This window comes from Hippocampus zosterae, chromosome 15 (genome assembly GCF_025434085.1).
Source record: "Hippocampus zosterae strain Florida chromosome 15, ASM2543408v3, whole genome shotgun sequence".
Lineage (NCBI taxonomy): Eukaryota > Metazoa > Chordata > Actinopteri > Syngnathiformes > Syngnathidae > Hippocampus > Hippocampus zosterae.
This window is the reverse complement of record NC_067465.1, coordinates 4,696,292-4,711,146: the sequence shown is the minus strand read 5'-3', so window position 1 is coordinate 4,711,146 and position 14,855 is coordinate 4,696,292. Positions and strand designations below refer to the sequence as shown.

General features: G+C 43.0%; 1 protein-coding gene across 1 annotated transcript; it reads right to left on the bottom strand.

Annotated features, from left to right (window-relative positions):
* Positions 1-17: 17 nt before the first annotated feature.
* tfr1a (transferrin receptor 1a) lies at positions 18-13,635 on the bottom strand. Its single transcript, XM_052087624.1, has 18 exons — positions 13,511-13,635; positions 8,501-8,550; positions 7,781-8,018; positions 6,942-7,125; positions 6,503-6,728; positions 6,242-6,364; positions 6,072-6,167; positions 5,605-5,744; positions 4,491-4,642; positions 4,271-4,390; positions 4,085-4,170; positions 3,949-4,012; positions 3,765-3,832; positions 3,587-3,654; positions 3,378-3,471; positions 3,063-3,284; positions 2,233-2,385; positions 18-2,112 (listed from the first exon to the last, which is right to left on the bottom strand). The coding sequence occupies exons 2-18, from the start codon at positions 8,531-8,533 to the stop codon at positions 1,870-1,872; spliced, it is 2,310 nt and encodes a 769-aa protein (XP_051943584.1). The 5' UTR covers positions 8,534-8,550; positions 13,511-13,635; the 3' UTR covers positions 18-1,869.
* Between the last annotated feature and the right edge of the window lie 1,220 nt (positions 13,636-14,855).

Genomic DNA, 14,855 nt, shown 5'->3' with positions numbered 1-14,855 from the left:
AATAACTCAAAGAATGCTAAGAGCGATGTGATTGTTTATTGCAGAGCGGAAATGAAAAATGACACTAATTTGCATGCATTTGGAAAACATGTTGCCTACTGTGAAAAAAAATACATGTATATCTTCAAAACACATTCTTTTGATTTTCAAATGATCATTTTATCCATTTAATCAGCGCATAAACTAATGGCCAATCCTTAGGCACTGAACGGCGGATCGTTTTAAGGTTAGTCAGCTAAAACAATGCCACAATTTCTACTTTAATTTGGGGTGTGTGAAGCACAATCATTTCAGTTCTTCTCTGATGATGAACACCAACAACATTAGCAACTGTAAAACTGTAACTTTGATTTAGCTCAGAACGGATGTGAAGGTGTCTTTGAATGGGTGGTCAAAGACACATACATATAAATGGGGAAAAATGAATAAACCAACATCCTACACTCTTGGAAACCCACAGGTACTAGAACTTGCAATACATTCATGAAGCAAAAGGCACTTGTGACTTTTTTTTTTTTAACACAAACGCACCCAAAACGATTTGTCTTCCTCAAGGGCCAGGTGGGCGGGAATCACATCACTTCCACATACATATCAACAAAAAAATCTACATACATTTTGATTTGTAATGGGGTCAAAGGCTGCCGTCAGGAACCCAGAGTGCAATTTAGCCATTCATATGCCTCACCTTAATCCCAAAACAGCTTGTGAAAACAGTTTCGGGAAAACTGTAGGCACAAAGGACGTAGGAAGAAAGGACTCACATAAGGACACATCAAAAAGATCTGAAATTGAGCGAGACAATGAATTGTGATGTTGATCTAATTTACGGAATATATACAAAAATTATGGGAAACATTGCCCCCGACAATATAAACATCCACCCCTACAGTGAAATATGGAGGGCACTGCCTCCGATACGGATACACACTGGTAGGCAAAAACTACCTTGTTGGTTTCCACATTATGGAAGACGCTGCTTCCGATAATGGTAGCAGGATGAGAAGTGCACACGTGAGGCCGAGTTTGGATGAGCAGCTTTGATTCAGCCTCAGCGGAGAACTCTTGCGCGCGCTCAGTGCTAGCTTCTCTTAGCAGATGCTGCTTTTGTCATTTCGACAGTATAACTGTCATAATTATGGAAGGCACTGCTCCCGATAATTACACGTTTTTTTTTTTTTATAAAAGGCAATTAAAAAATATTTGTCGTGAACCCTGTCACTGATAACTAAGAAACACAATAAATAGACTTCGGTTTCACGGCCACCTGGTAAAATACCATCTCCCTTTTTTCTTTTTTTTTTTGCTTAATTGTAAAAATTGTAATTTTTCGGACTTTTCAAATTTTGTCTCATGTTGTTTCGGTTTATTCTTAATGATTGATCTTAATGATGCATATTTCTGCACAGTAACAACTACAGTAAATATAGTTACTCAGAGGTTTGAACGGCGTGTTACTGCTTTTCAGTTATGATATTTAAATAAACGCTAAACACTTACTACTGTAGATTGGAAAGAAATGCTGCCCATATTTTTTTTTTTTTTTTTTGCAAGTTTGAGTCCGGGTACTGGCGTCCTGACTTTCGGCAATACCATCAAGCAACATTAGTCGTCGGAGGTGGTTACTGTAGCACCAAAGTAATCAAATGTGATCAATTAAGCACCGCATTTTCAAAATGTCTTTCAAAGGAAGAAAACGTACAAGAAAAAAAAACAAAACTGTGTTGATGTGAAAAGTTGTGTGATTTTAAGTAGAACGCTAAGGGAGATGAGGCGGCTTATAACTGGTATAGATGATCAAATAGAATTATTATTACACTTATTATTATTATCATCGTTGCTAAGGGAAGAGCACGGGGTGAAAATAATTTAGATTTCATTATCAATCGACCACATGTCACCCGCCAACGCAGTGGCACAACCCTGAATTGTCCAGGTGGCCAAGGCAAACTGGTTGCGGAACTGGTCGACATCGGCTTCCGGGCTGTCTGTCCTGAGGGCGTCAAGGTGGTTGGACAGCCCTTTGAGTGTATGCGGACCAGAGCCGAGCAGGATGTGACGGAAAGGACTTTCTCTGGCAGACACGTATGCTGACAGCAAGTTCCTCTCCACCTGTAGATGGCGACGGAACGGCCGGATGATGGAGGTTTGTTCATTTGCCCGTTTTCGTATTCACGCATTCGGTTGTACGAGCGAGACCTCAGCAAAGAGGTGAAACTTAGCAGGTCTTACCGACATGATGCGGTCGTTGTAGATGCGGCACATCTCGATGTTGCTCAAGTCACTGTTTTGGATACTTCTCATCAGGTTACGAGAGGCTCGACTGTAAGAGCCGGAGGCTGACATCAACCACTCCACCGATGTGGGCACCCGATTAGGTTGCATCTGGACACATGGGACGCACAACCCTCGGTTTAGGTTTAGAACGCGTGTTCAGATTGTCACTGTGCACTTGTAGATTTATTAACGGACATCTTTTAGAAATGTAGAACGCAAATGATGATTTGCATGAAACGGCTCTTTTGGAAAATGATGCAGTGGACATGAAATGGCCCCTTGGCAAAAACTGATGAAAAAAATAAATAAAATCAAGACTGAAAACTAAAATAATCAGGTATTTAGATGACAATAAATCCCATTTTACCCAAATTGCATGACTCAATCCAGTAAATAGGGAATTTTTTTAAATGTAGTTTTCAGTGGTTCGTACGGGCCAAAAGTTACAATAAAAACGGTCGAACGCGGTCAACCACGCATAGCCTCAGTTCGACACCTGTGAATTTGCACATTTGTGGATGATTTTCCCCTTTTCCCTTCAATGTAAAATTTTCATAATATTTACGAGACTCCCCCACCTCCATTTCTTCATGAAAAACACGTTTATCTGCGTTTGTTGAAGAATTTGGGGGGTTTGTAAAAATACTGTTCTGCCCCCTTCCCCATTTCACTGACCATTATTCACATCATTTTCGTGATTCACGGCCCCTGCGAATAGCACGGGTCGACTCTATTGATCAACTTCACTCAAATTGGCAAAGTGATAAAAAAAAACCAAGACCTACCCTCTGTACAGTGTTGACTTTCCTGTTGATCTGAGACACGTGAATCCGAATAATCTTGTCATACTTTGACAGGTCCATCTGCAGCAGATGGTCATGGACCAACCTCAGCATGATGTGGCCTGCAAACTTGGCAGCAGCTTCAGCCAGCTGCAGATGCTGGTTGGACGTGGCAGTGATCAGCTTTGCCTCGGTATCCAGCAACGTGCCAAAATAGGAATAATCCTAGAGAAGGAATTGAACAATTGAAATCCATCCAATAAACGGAGACACTGTTCCAGGTCAGATATACAGTATTTATATAAGGGGCTGACTTACTAAATTGCCAGAAGTGAATTGAAACGACAGGGACGGGATGCCCGTAAAGGCAATGAAAGGATAAGCGGCATTATCCAGCTTCAGAGGTTCCAACCTAAATAGACGTGAAGATTTTTTTCAACGTGGAGGTCGAGAGGGCGGGCCTATGCATTGCAAGTAACGCTGCGATACCGCGCCCATGTATTGGAGGTAAAGGAAAATAAACGTACACGTTGGATTCCCACTTGCCCTTTCCAAATTGAGTGAAGAGGGACACGTCCTGATTCTGGATGCCCACCTGAGGAGTAAACAGATACACGTGCTGTTGCGTGTGCTAATATCATCGACCACCGTGGGGATAAAGTGGTTCCGATAATTTCCGAAAACATACGGCGATTCGAGACTCACCTCTTTGAGAGTGCGTTCAATCAAGCCATACATCATAGGACTTGCTGCCACTTTAAAACCATTGTGACCTGGGAGGGGGTTGATTTATTCATGAATTCAGAAAATACACAAGTCAGTATTCATATCGCAAAATGAACCTTTTGAAAGGAATGCTTGCGATAACATTTCAAACGGCGGTACATACCTGCTATAATGCCGTCAAGGTTGATGTAAGAGAAGGCTTTCATGCTAAGAGAAGAAAGATAGCCCTGCAAACAAGAAACAGATCGTAGTGTATACGAGCGCATTTGAAGAAGCAAAACGTATTGTGTAATTCCCACCTCCAGCCATTCGGTGGCGCCAACGCTCCCATATTCTCCCGCACTCCAACTCGCAAACACAATGCTCCTCCTGGGCTTGAACCGGTCTATTTGAAGGATAAAATGAGCGAGCGTGTGACAAGGAAGGCACGACCGTTTCAGCGGCGGCACGCTAGACTTAAATAGCGGGAGTCACAAACATCTTACCCTTTTGCAGCATGGCCGAGATTGAACGAGCCATTTCTACCAGAACCCCGGTGCCGACGGTGGATGCAGCAAAACCCGGACCCCAGGCATCCCTCTGGGCACCGATAACCATATATCGATCTATAGCCAAAGCACAGGTGTGTGATATTTATTTGTAACGTGCACATTTGAATAAAGTAGTCGTGGTAATTGTAAATGTTAAATCAAATGTCTTGCACACCCGCGTCCACAAAGCCTTCGATGACGCCAAAGATGTTGTGGATCTTTTTCTCAGAGAGAACGTTGTTCACCTCCACAGTGATGACGTCATTCTCACTACCAAGTTTGTTGTAAACGCCCCAGTCTTCTGGTGCATTCTGACCTTCCAACTGTCTGTGGGGAGGAACGCAATAGATTTTTTTCCGTACAATGTACACCAACTAACATTGGAGACCGTTCTAAACTGCTATTTAAAAAAAAAAAAGGGGTGGGAGGCAGCATGAAAAGTGTGGGTGTCGCAATACCCACATTCTACTATGAGCGCTACTACTAACGATAATACATTGCCTTTGTTGAAGCTTTTCTAGATACGCAAAGGATGTCTAATTTCCAGTTACAATATATATATTGGGCGGCCCGGTACGGTAGTCCAGTGGTTAGCACGTCGGCTTCACAGTGCAGAGGTACCGGGTTCGATTCCAGCTCCGGCCTCCCTGTGTGGAGTTTGCCTGTTCTCCCCGGGCCTGCGTGGGTTTTCTCCGGGTGTTCCGGTTTCCTCCCACATTCCAAAAACATGCACAGTAGGCTGATTGGACGCTCTAAATTGTCCCTAGGTGTGAGTGTGAGTGCGAATGGTTGTTCGTTTCTGTGTGCCCTGTGATTGGCTGGCAACCAATTCAGGGTGTCCCCCGCCTACTGCCCGAAGACGGCTGGGATAGGCTCCAGCATCCCCCGCGACCCTAGTGAGGATTAAGCGGTTCAGAAAATGGATGGATGAATATATATTTTTAAATTCTCGTCATAATGCCCCCGGTGAATAAAGACAATTAAATGGGAAGTCCGCTCAAGACTTTTCTTGACAATATGTCCTTTGCCGGTTTAAACACCGCGTTCTGATGAACATTGCATGAGTGGAATATGAACTAAGGAATTTTTGTACCGTTCATGGGGCAGCCATTTTGCCACTTGCTGTCCACTGAAAATCACAGCGCCCAAAGGCCAAAACCCCTAGACAACAGGCGAGCCGTGATTGGTCACTCACCCGAGCCTTTTGGCTCTGTGATGTCATTTCCAGTTGACGGTAAGAAGCAAAACGGCCGCCCCCAGCGACGGATAAAAAGCTTTGTCAACCTTACTCGAGAATGCTGGCGGCCATACGTGCTGTGATGGTTTGAGCCAAGATACTTGGCAGACCTGACGACTTGCTGGGTGGAAACTGGGTGTGATTAAACGAGGGGAAGCCAGGGGTGTAGGGATCCCCTGAACCTAAATGCACCTTAGAGAGGAAACAAAGTTCAACAAAACAAGGTTAGGACATCGCATAGCTCCCAGACACGCCTTGTTTTGTTATTATTTAGTTTTTTTTGCAAGCTTGATATTTTACAAACAGGTACAATTGTGAAATTATGTGCATGCGATAGTGTAGAAAAACAATTCAATGTCTACATTAATTGCAACCATTTTATGTGCATTCTGTTTTTTTAAAAATTTGTTTGTTTGTTTGTTTGTTTTCAGACCAGGCCTCGGCAGATCCTTGAAACCTAAGAGACTTAAACTCTGACTCGGGTGCCAAGAAAGTCTAATCGGGGCATCCCCAACTCACATGTCCAAAGAGCTGAGTGGTCCCTTCAGAAGGATGATCAGCCGGGTCTTGGTAGATCAGTACGGCAGAGGCCAACATTTTGGCAGCATTGGCCACCTGGAAACACAAATGAAAGCAGATCAAAGACAATTTCAGTTGTGAAGAGAATTGCACAATGAGCGCTGTCCCACCTTTTCCGCAAAGCTGATCTTTCCTGCTCGGATCAACATCACTCTGCCGCTCATGTTGATGTTTCTGTCCCGCAGCAATCTGAAGTCGCTTTCCTGTCCATAGGAGGCATACAGGACAGCTCCCTGGATAGGACAAAAATATTCATCTCCTACTATCGCTCTGGGATTCCATGCAAATGTTACTTTGCACTCAATTAACTTTCAATAATAAAAAATAAAAAGGTGGCCCCCCCCCCCCCCACCTCCCTCCAGATTAATTACCTTTGCAATTCCATTAGCACTGTAGGACAGAAAACCTTCTGGACGCTGTTCTTTGCCATCCTTGAAAATAACTTTGTTGGAGCCGGAAAGCGGGCGATCGTGAACTTTAATGAAGTGCTCGTCGGTCCAGGTTTTCATGCCGTACTCTTGAAACTTCTTGATCACCTTGTCGGCCAAAGCATCATCGCCTGGGGAACCAGCCCGATGGCTGTCACTTGAGAACTCGCTAGGAAATAAAGAAAGAAAAGAGTTTTGAAAATTGACACGAAAGAAGTGGTCGTGTGGGTATGAACCGTGACGAAATCACCAACGCACACGTGGGACAATATGTCATGGTCCGATTAGTGTGTGTGCGCATTTCTGAGATGAATTTTCCATTACTGTATTGGGAACTCTCTAACAGCAACTCTCATGAATAAGGTATGGGGTCGACTTTCACCTGAAGGCAAGTTGGAAGTTGGACGCACTCAATTTCTGGGCAAATGCTTTCTTGACGTCATTCCAGGCCATGGGGGGGGCTGCTCCCGTGTCGTGAAAGACGGGCTCATTGAGCAATTCCACGGAGGCTTGACAGCTGACAGGCGCATCTCTTTTGCGGTGGACCAAGAAGCCAATCAAGTACCCTGAAAGTAGCAGCAGTTAAAAATGAGAGGGAAAAAAGAATACATCTCGGTATTGAATGAGAATATCGGAACCTTAGAAACTGCAAGTGTCACATTGCGTTTCACTCAATAAACCAAATACCTCAGTGTAAAAAGACAGCATCAATCAATAATTCAAGTAAGAAGTGTGAAAATTGCTTTGTATTTTACTTTTCACTCCTTTTGAATTTGATGCCTGCAGCATATGCACCTCCCACCACGTGAAAAAAAAAGACAGCAGTGACAAAGGCATGTTTCCCACTGTGTTACATCACCGTTCCTTTGAACAACACAACAAGTGTTTGGGAACTGAGGACAATTGTTGAAGCTTTGTCGGTGGAATTCTTTCCCAGACTTGCAGAGTTCAGGTGGGCAATGTCTTGCTAAAATAAGCCCTCAGGATTCCCGGTCTTTTAGTGGCCATGTCGCAGCATTTTTGGATGTGTTGCAGGCATCAGATTCAAAATGAAAGAATATTTGAAGAAAAAAAAAACAACAAAAAACATGAACTATCAGTTTGAACATCAAATACCTTGTCTTTGTATTCAAGTGCATCCAATTAAATGTACGTATGTTGAAAATGATTTGCATGTCATTGTGTGTGGCGAAACAAACCCAAAATGGCACCCGCGCTTACCGATGATAAAGATGAGGAGGACAGTAGCGATGATAAAGCAAAGGTTCTTCGGCGTGCGTCCAAATTTTGAAGTCATGTAGGATTTGTGGTTGGAATTATGGTTGAGGTGGGCGCCCACCCCATTTCCGCCGACTTCTTCATCCGTGTCAGCTGAAAGCTTCATCTCCACTTGACTGTTGTCACCTTCCATGTTCTGGGTCAAGTTGAAACGTGTATACGAATGTGGTTCTCCATTAAACTACAGCAGAAGGAGAAGAACATGAAATCAGCCGACTGGTATATTCAAAGCGCCAAACCTTATGATTTCACAAGATTATTTGAAGTCTGATGTCAACTGAGGGTTGTATCTTGTGTACAAGTAGAAAGAACAACACACACAAAAAACAAACAAAAAAAATGATGCATTGACACATAAGACGCTGCGTCTAGAAAATTCTTAAGTGTATATTCAAAGTAACCAGAAGAAAAGAAATTCAAGAATAACTTTAGACATAGATCACTATAAAAATGTAATGCAACCCCCCCCCCCCAACAATTTCTGTCATGAAAATAAATGTTTCATTCAACCACGTATTTGGCTTAACTGACTGTTGCATCCCTTTATTTCTTTATTTTAAGTAGCTATTTTTGGGGCACATTGTTTTATAAAAAAAACATCAAAGCACCAGATATACACTTTAAACAAAACAATTATTTAACAATGAATGCAAAAATACTCACAATTTTAGTTATTGTTGACCTTGCTTGGTCCATTGTTGCTTGACGGAACTCTAAAAAAAAAAAAAAGAAAAGAAAAACAAACAATTAATGTCCCACTGAAGGTTTGACTCGCACAACCCCAAAAAGTTCAAAGGAAATAGATGAGTTAGTGTAATAACAATGATAATAATAATAATAAGCAAAAAAGCAGGGAGGCGGGAGAAGCAGGGTGTACTGAACCTAATGTAGTCACAAAAGTACTCGCGCGGGTACACTTGAAAAGAAAAAAAAAAGAAAAAAAAAGAAAGCACGAACAAAGTCCTGCAAACCCCCCAAAACTTAAGGTAACAACAAAACACAGCCTCCCCCAACGCCACCTGTTGGTCACAAACGGAACAGAACGATAACAGTAAACTATGAAACAAAACCGACTAATCCAAACAAAAACAGAATCATGACATGAGCAACTCTGATGTCATTTTCAACTGATAGAAAGTGTCAAAATGGCCGCCCTCTAAGACGGCTACAAACGGGTGGAATTTTCTGCTTCACTCATATTCCACAAACACAAAATGAATCCGAATACCGTGTTTAGACTAGTAGAGGCGCATACAACAACGAAAATTTGGGGGTTGATTTCCCCATTAAAGTAATCACTAAAAAAAAAATACAAAATCTTATCATTTCATGTCAAATCTGACTTCAAATACAGTATTGTGAATAAGTGCAGTACTCTTGTTTTTCATTTCTGAGAAAAATGCAGTGTACCACCTGCATGCACTTTCCCCAAACAAATCTTTCCGCTTCCTCCGCAGCATTGCTTCGGCACACAAAAGACGACGCTGGTTGAGAACATTGTTCACCGCAGGCTCCATGGGAACTCAAATGTCAAAATGCGCAACAACTGGCTTCCCGCTCACTTGAGGCCACGCAACGAAAAGTTCAAATTTAACAAAACAGTGAGACCTGAAATGCAACTCTTATGTATGTTTGTACTTATTTCCCAGCTCGAAAGCGGTGAAAAAACAGACGTGCAAGTGGTCACCTGAGAGGAGTGCATCCTCGGGTCAAGTGCCTCTCTCAGGGTACGATTTTCTCAGATGAAATGAAATGATGACTTGAAACGAAACAGCAAACCGAGTATGCTAATGATTAAATGCGTATGCGGAGCTGGTCGACTTTAGTTGCGGTCATCCACTGAACTTTGACCTCTAATGAGTGAAAGCGACATTACAACCAACAGCCTGGTATGACCCCGAGGGAAAAAAAAAAAAACTCAATCCTAGCCGACAGCCTTGGACTTATTAACACAAGCGCAAGGTCCCCCCCCCCCCCAACATATCTCAATAATCATTGTCGGGGGAAGGAGTCTCACTGCGTGATCTTTGGTCTAAACAAAGCACTTCAAACGATGTTTGAGAATTAAAAGTGGCCTGGAAGAGGCCACGAATGAGAGCGCAAGGAGGCAGGTCTGGCCTTATTGACTGCCGCAACCATTGCCAAGTCCAACTGTGCTTCCAGGAATGAGCTTTTATTTATGTGCTCTTGTCCCAATCAATCAAGTCAAAGGTGCACACAAACAATGTGCCTCAATCTCGACCGCATCGTGGCAATGGTGAACATTTTGACCGGTTATGACGGTTGGTTACATTTAGATCGTTAACAGCGCCTAACACAGTCAAAGCCATTCGAAACACATTTCAACAAATACTTCCCATTTCTGATACAGAGAATTGCTTGCAGTGCACCGTTGGAATAAAAAAAAAAAATGGGCATGGGAAAAAAAACCCACTTGCTTTATAAAGCTAATTGGTCACTTTTAGGCGGGTACAGTAATGTCTTTAATCTTACGTGCCAAACATACCGCGCTTTAACCAAGCTAATACTTTAATCAGATTAAGCGTTCTTTCACTTTCAGTTGACGGGCAGGCTGCCATTGCCAGCACACACTGTAAACAGACGCGGAAATTAAAATAATGAGCGGGAGCGCTAGACGATCATCTTATAAGTTGACCAGCGATCCATAAGGTGAGCGTTTAACCGCCGCGGTCCGGTGAGGCGCGCGCTTGTATCTATGATGAGTGAATTTTCAACTCACGTGTGGCAATCAGAGATAGTAAGTCGTGTCACACCCTTTGTGGAGCAACGCTTGCTGCTAAGTCAAACTTGGAAGGAGCTTGACGATTTGAAAACTGCGAGAGGTTTTCGCACAGTGAGCCCACGTTGACATTCCTGCCAGTTTTTGTTCAAGGCATGTTCCGAAGCAACTGAGCACACCTCCGAAAACACTTTGAATGGTGAATTCTCCGTCTCCAGGGTGGCACGACTTGAGCAGTCACGGGTGCCGCAACGGGGCCTTGAAGCGGGGAGCACCGGAGGTCCTTGGTGGAACACTGGCAAGTGAGCCATGAGGTCCATGAGTGGTGAAGGAGATTATTTGGAATGAACGCATGGGTTTACTACACTACTGTATTTCAAGCTGGTCATCATGTGGTGCTTGGCGACTTCAGTATTGTTACAGGTGCTACTTGGTGTAAAACGTTTGAGAGCCACTCATTCAAGTTTTCCAGCAGAATAAACGTTTCCGGGTACAAGAGAGACTCAGCCAGCCGCCGTTGCCAAACCAGACCAATAAAGTCTACTCTGCATTGGATTTGACCATAGAAACACCATCCACTCCCAGACGCGTCTCCAAAACCGTCACTTTCAGAAGACCGGCAATACTGAATGTTTGTTGAGCTGTCAAATCGGTAAAAGGGATTTTGTACTTAACCCTCGTAGTCCACCGCTTGCGATAAATGTAAAATGATGTCTTTGAATCAAAGGCAAAGGCATTCGGAAAAACACGAGAGAGCTGAAACGTATGGGGGGGGGGGGGTTCTAAAATGGCCTAATTTCATGACGTCACCGGCTGATAATTCTCAGGCATTGCAGCAATAATAAAAAAGGTTTTGATTCCGTAATCTTCACAATTTACATATTTTGCACCATAGAGACCCATTGTAATTCATATTTTTCAATGCATCGTAAACCTAATGTGTAAACATGCATTTCACGCGATTTTTACATCAATCGCTTTGTTTTTGCTTGGACAGACGTATGCATGCCACACACATTGTTGGGTTGAGGTCATTCCAATTGTGCAACTTTTAGGTGGCGCCAGAGAATCGCAAATGAGTTTGCTTTTTTTGCAGGAGGCTTCAAGCCAATGCATTTTACATGAACACGTCCGGTCGGGATTGTTAGTTGGGCTTGTTTGGGACCTCCAGACACATTTTTTTTTTCCTTTTGCAAAAAATAAAGAATAAAAAATCCCAAAGAACTAATAAAAACTATATATGTATGGATAGCACAGATGCCTCTGAACATTTTGAGTGTTTGAAAAAAAAAAGAATGTTTGGATAACACAAAATGCATCATTACAAAAATTGTAAAATGCGTAACTTAGGGGTTTTTTTTCATTTGAAGGACCCAAGGGTTAACAGTCTATCATGATTGCGCTACAACATCACGGTGCCCAAAGCGCTTTTCATTCGATGGTCAGGTGCTGCCACGCCCGTTGGCAGCAAATTAGGCTCCAGTGTCTTGCTCAAGAACAGTTGGAGAGCAGACAGGCGCAATGGGGATTTGCGCAGCTGACCCTTCACTCCATGGACAACCTGCTCGAGCAACTGACCCATTACATCGTCAAAAATAACAAGTCATTTTCAACTTCCCAGATTCCAAAACATTACTGAACAGAAATTTCTCCTTCCAAAAAAAAAAAGGGAATTATAAGCACCAGCCGCAGAACAAAGTTGTTGACCTTGTTTTTATGGGTTTCATAAATAGAAAGTGGAAATAATGACCTGTATAGAAATAAATGAAACCGAATATGATGAAATAATGTGGAAAAAAAACACATGCACACATTTTAGCTTGTAATCTTGTCGTTAAACCGATTTCTTTGTGAACAGGGTCGTTTGTGAACCAAGGTTTGACTGTACGCAGAAAAAAAAACGGTATTGAAGGGACAGAGATGGTGAGGAAAAAAACAGCAATTACTGAAGAAGCTGAAGCGCAGAGAGGTCGTCAGGTTAGGGGAGCACCAACCATTGTGCAAAGGGCTAAATCATGTGAGAGTCACATTGAGGGAAAAGCATGAGAAAGTTACCAAAAAAAAAAGTAAGACACCGAGGCAGGCAAATCCCATCGTTTGGGGAAAAAAAATCCATGCCCAAATTAGTGGACAGAAGACTCGGACAGTGATCCGAGGGCCCCTTTTGGGGTGTCAGATAGACATCAGTGACCTTGGAGTAAGTGTCACAATTGGGAAAATACAAATAATGATCGATTCTTCTGGGCTGTTTTTTACACACCACATGACATGTCGCCAAGTCCAGTTACAACTTTCGAGATGTTTCCATAACAAAACCTGTCAAGTTCACCTGCTGCTTATCTGAACAACACGACCTCGGCCCGCTCGGTCTCCTTTCACATGGCCGAATTGAGAAAATAAAACAGCCGCTTTGCATTCTTGCTTGTGACCTGCTGGTATTCGTCGGTACGGAGAAAAAGATACCTTATCGAGGAGCAAGGTCAGGAGACATCCACTGGAAGTGTAACGTCTAGCTAGCTAGTGACACAGTTCACTCCGGAGCTGGAAGGTCGCACGAGGGGAGCTAACGGGCAAAACACAGGCTAGCCCCCCCCCTTTCTCCCCACTGTCGTCGTTGGTCGGCAAAGTGACAGCCGAGCCGAGTTGCTTCGGCAACGCGACGCCTGGATCCTGTCTATTGTGCGAATTTCCAGAACAACGTCGAATCTTAATTTTGAGCGTCTAAAACTGTGCGCTGACGGGCAAAGTGAGCGAATAAACAGGACATGATTACGATATCGTTAAAATATACTCACATCGATACGGTAGACATATAAATGCAGTATAGAACCTAAAGTAATCCCCAAGACCCCTACATTTGGACTCATATCGTGGACTAGCGCAATATTCATGCTTGATATGCACATATGTAAAAAAAAAAAACCATTTCTTACCTTGTCTGGAAAATGTTCACTGGTGCTTTTGACACTACGAGGGTTTTTCTCCTTCTTGCTGCTTTTTGTTGCTCCAGTTGTATGTTAAGCCGCGTGTCCTTCAGCTCGCTGCCCCCTGCTTATATCTGGTTACAAAGAGGCCAGTAGGGGTGGGACAAGGTAGGGGGAGAGGGTGGGGGTGGGGGGGTGAAGGGAAACTGAGAGAGAGAGAGAGACCCAACTTCGACCTTTTACAAGAACCTTCTGCTTGCCTTATGGAAATACCAAATGCAATAGAATGTGGATAGTTTGGGCGTTTTTACGTGCGCAAGTCGTAAGTGGACCAATAAGTTGAAAGTGGAAGTCCAGTCAAAAGTCTTCTTTTCAATAAAGTGCCCCCCCCCCCCCCCACCACTCCACTATTCGGACGACTTGAGTTACTTGTCTTTTGCCGCAGTAACGTGGTTGGGACTCGCATGAAACAATAACACATCAAGCACACTGATTCAAATTTGTTGTTGACCGGTGTCATTTTAAAGCTCTAAGCAGCATTGAAGTGGCCCTCACACAGCCAATTTAATTGCAATTACGATATGCCCGAGTGGGAATTCCCTTAACGTTGGCCTTTCACCCCAAATGGCCAACTTCCTGTTCAAAGTGAGAATGGGGTCCTCTCGAGAGTTTTTTTGTGCATGGTTTGACAATTTGGTGTGAATTGGTGAAACTGTTGCGGGGGTTCATTCTTTTTAACGTCGTGATTTCCTCAGACTCTCTTCCTTCAGATTCTGCTGTGTGAGTTTTTGGCGGGGTCTTGTTCTGATGCCACTGGGGTACATTCTTGCAAAAATTGGTGGAATGTTTGGCATGTTCAAGCCCTCAAAAAAAAAAACATGAATTTGTTTTTAAAAAATCATATAATACTGGAAACGTTAAACATGTTAAAATCTGCTATATTGGTATATCATTCTTCCAAACAGGGTGTAATGGTTCCAAACATTTGTAAAATGTTACTCTCCAAAAATGTGGCGATTGATTCCAATGAATGCATTTGAATGGGTTAAAATGACCGAAACTGTGCTACACCTTCAAACGTGAACCAAAATAATACGGGGCAAGCCAGAATCTACGGAGCAGTTGAGTTTTGCCACAGCTGTGAAAATATCAACTTTAAGGAGAAGGAACAAGAGGAAGTAAAGATATATTTAATGCGGTCTTCGGGTTGCTGACTAAGTCGTCGGGTGTCGTTTTGTAGTGTGTGGTTTTTTTTTTCCAGCCCTCATTTTCTCAATGGAAGAAATAAAACACAAGCGGCACTTAAAAAATAACTTTTGGAAATCAGGAACCTACGTTCTGGTGACCTTGTCAA

Excerpts from the sequence above, each read along its gene's own strand:
- tfr1a (XM_052087624.1), bottom strand. The coding sequence starts at position 8,533 with ATGGACCAAGCAAGGTCAACAATAACTAAAATT. Across the intron at positions 7,126-7,780 it reads CCTCCTCATCTTTATCATCG|GGTACTTGATTGGCTTCTTG; the intron begins GTAAGCGCGGGT and ends TGCTACTTTCAG. Across the intron at positions 3,655-3,764 it reads TTGAACGCACTCTCAAAGAG|GTGGGCATCCAGAATCAGGA; the intron begins GTGAGTCTCGAA and ends TTTACTCCTCAG.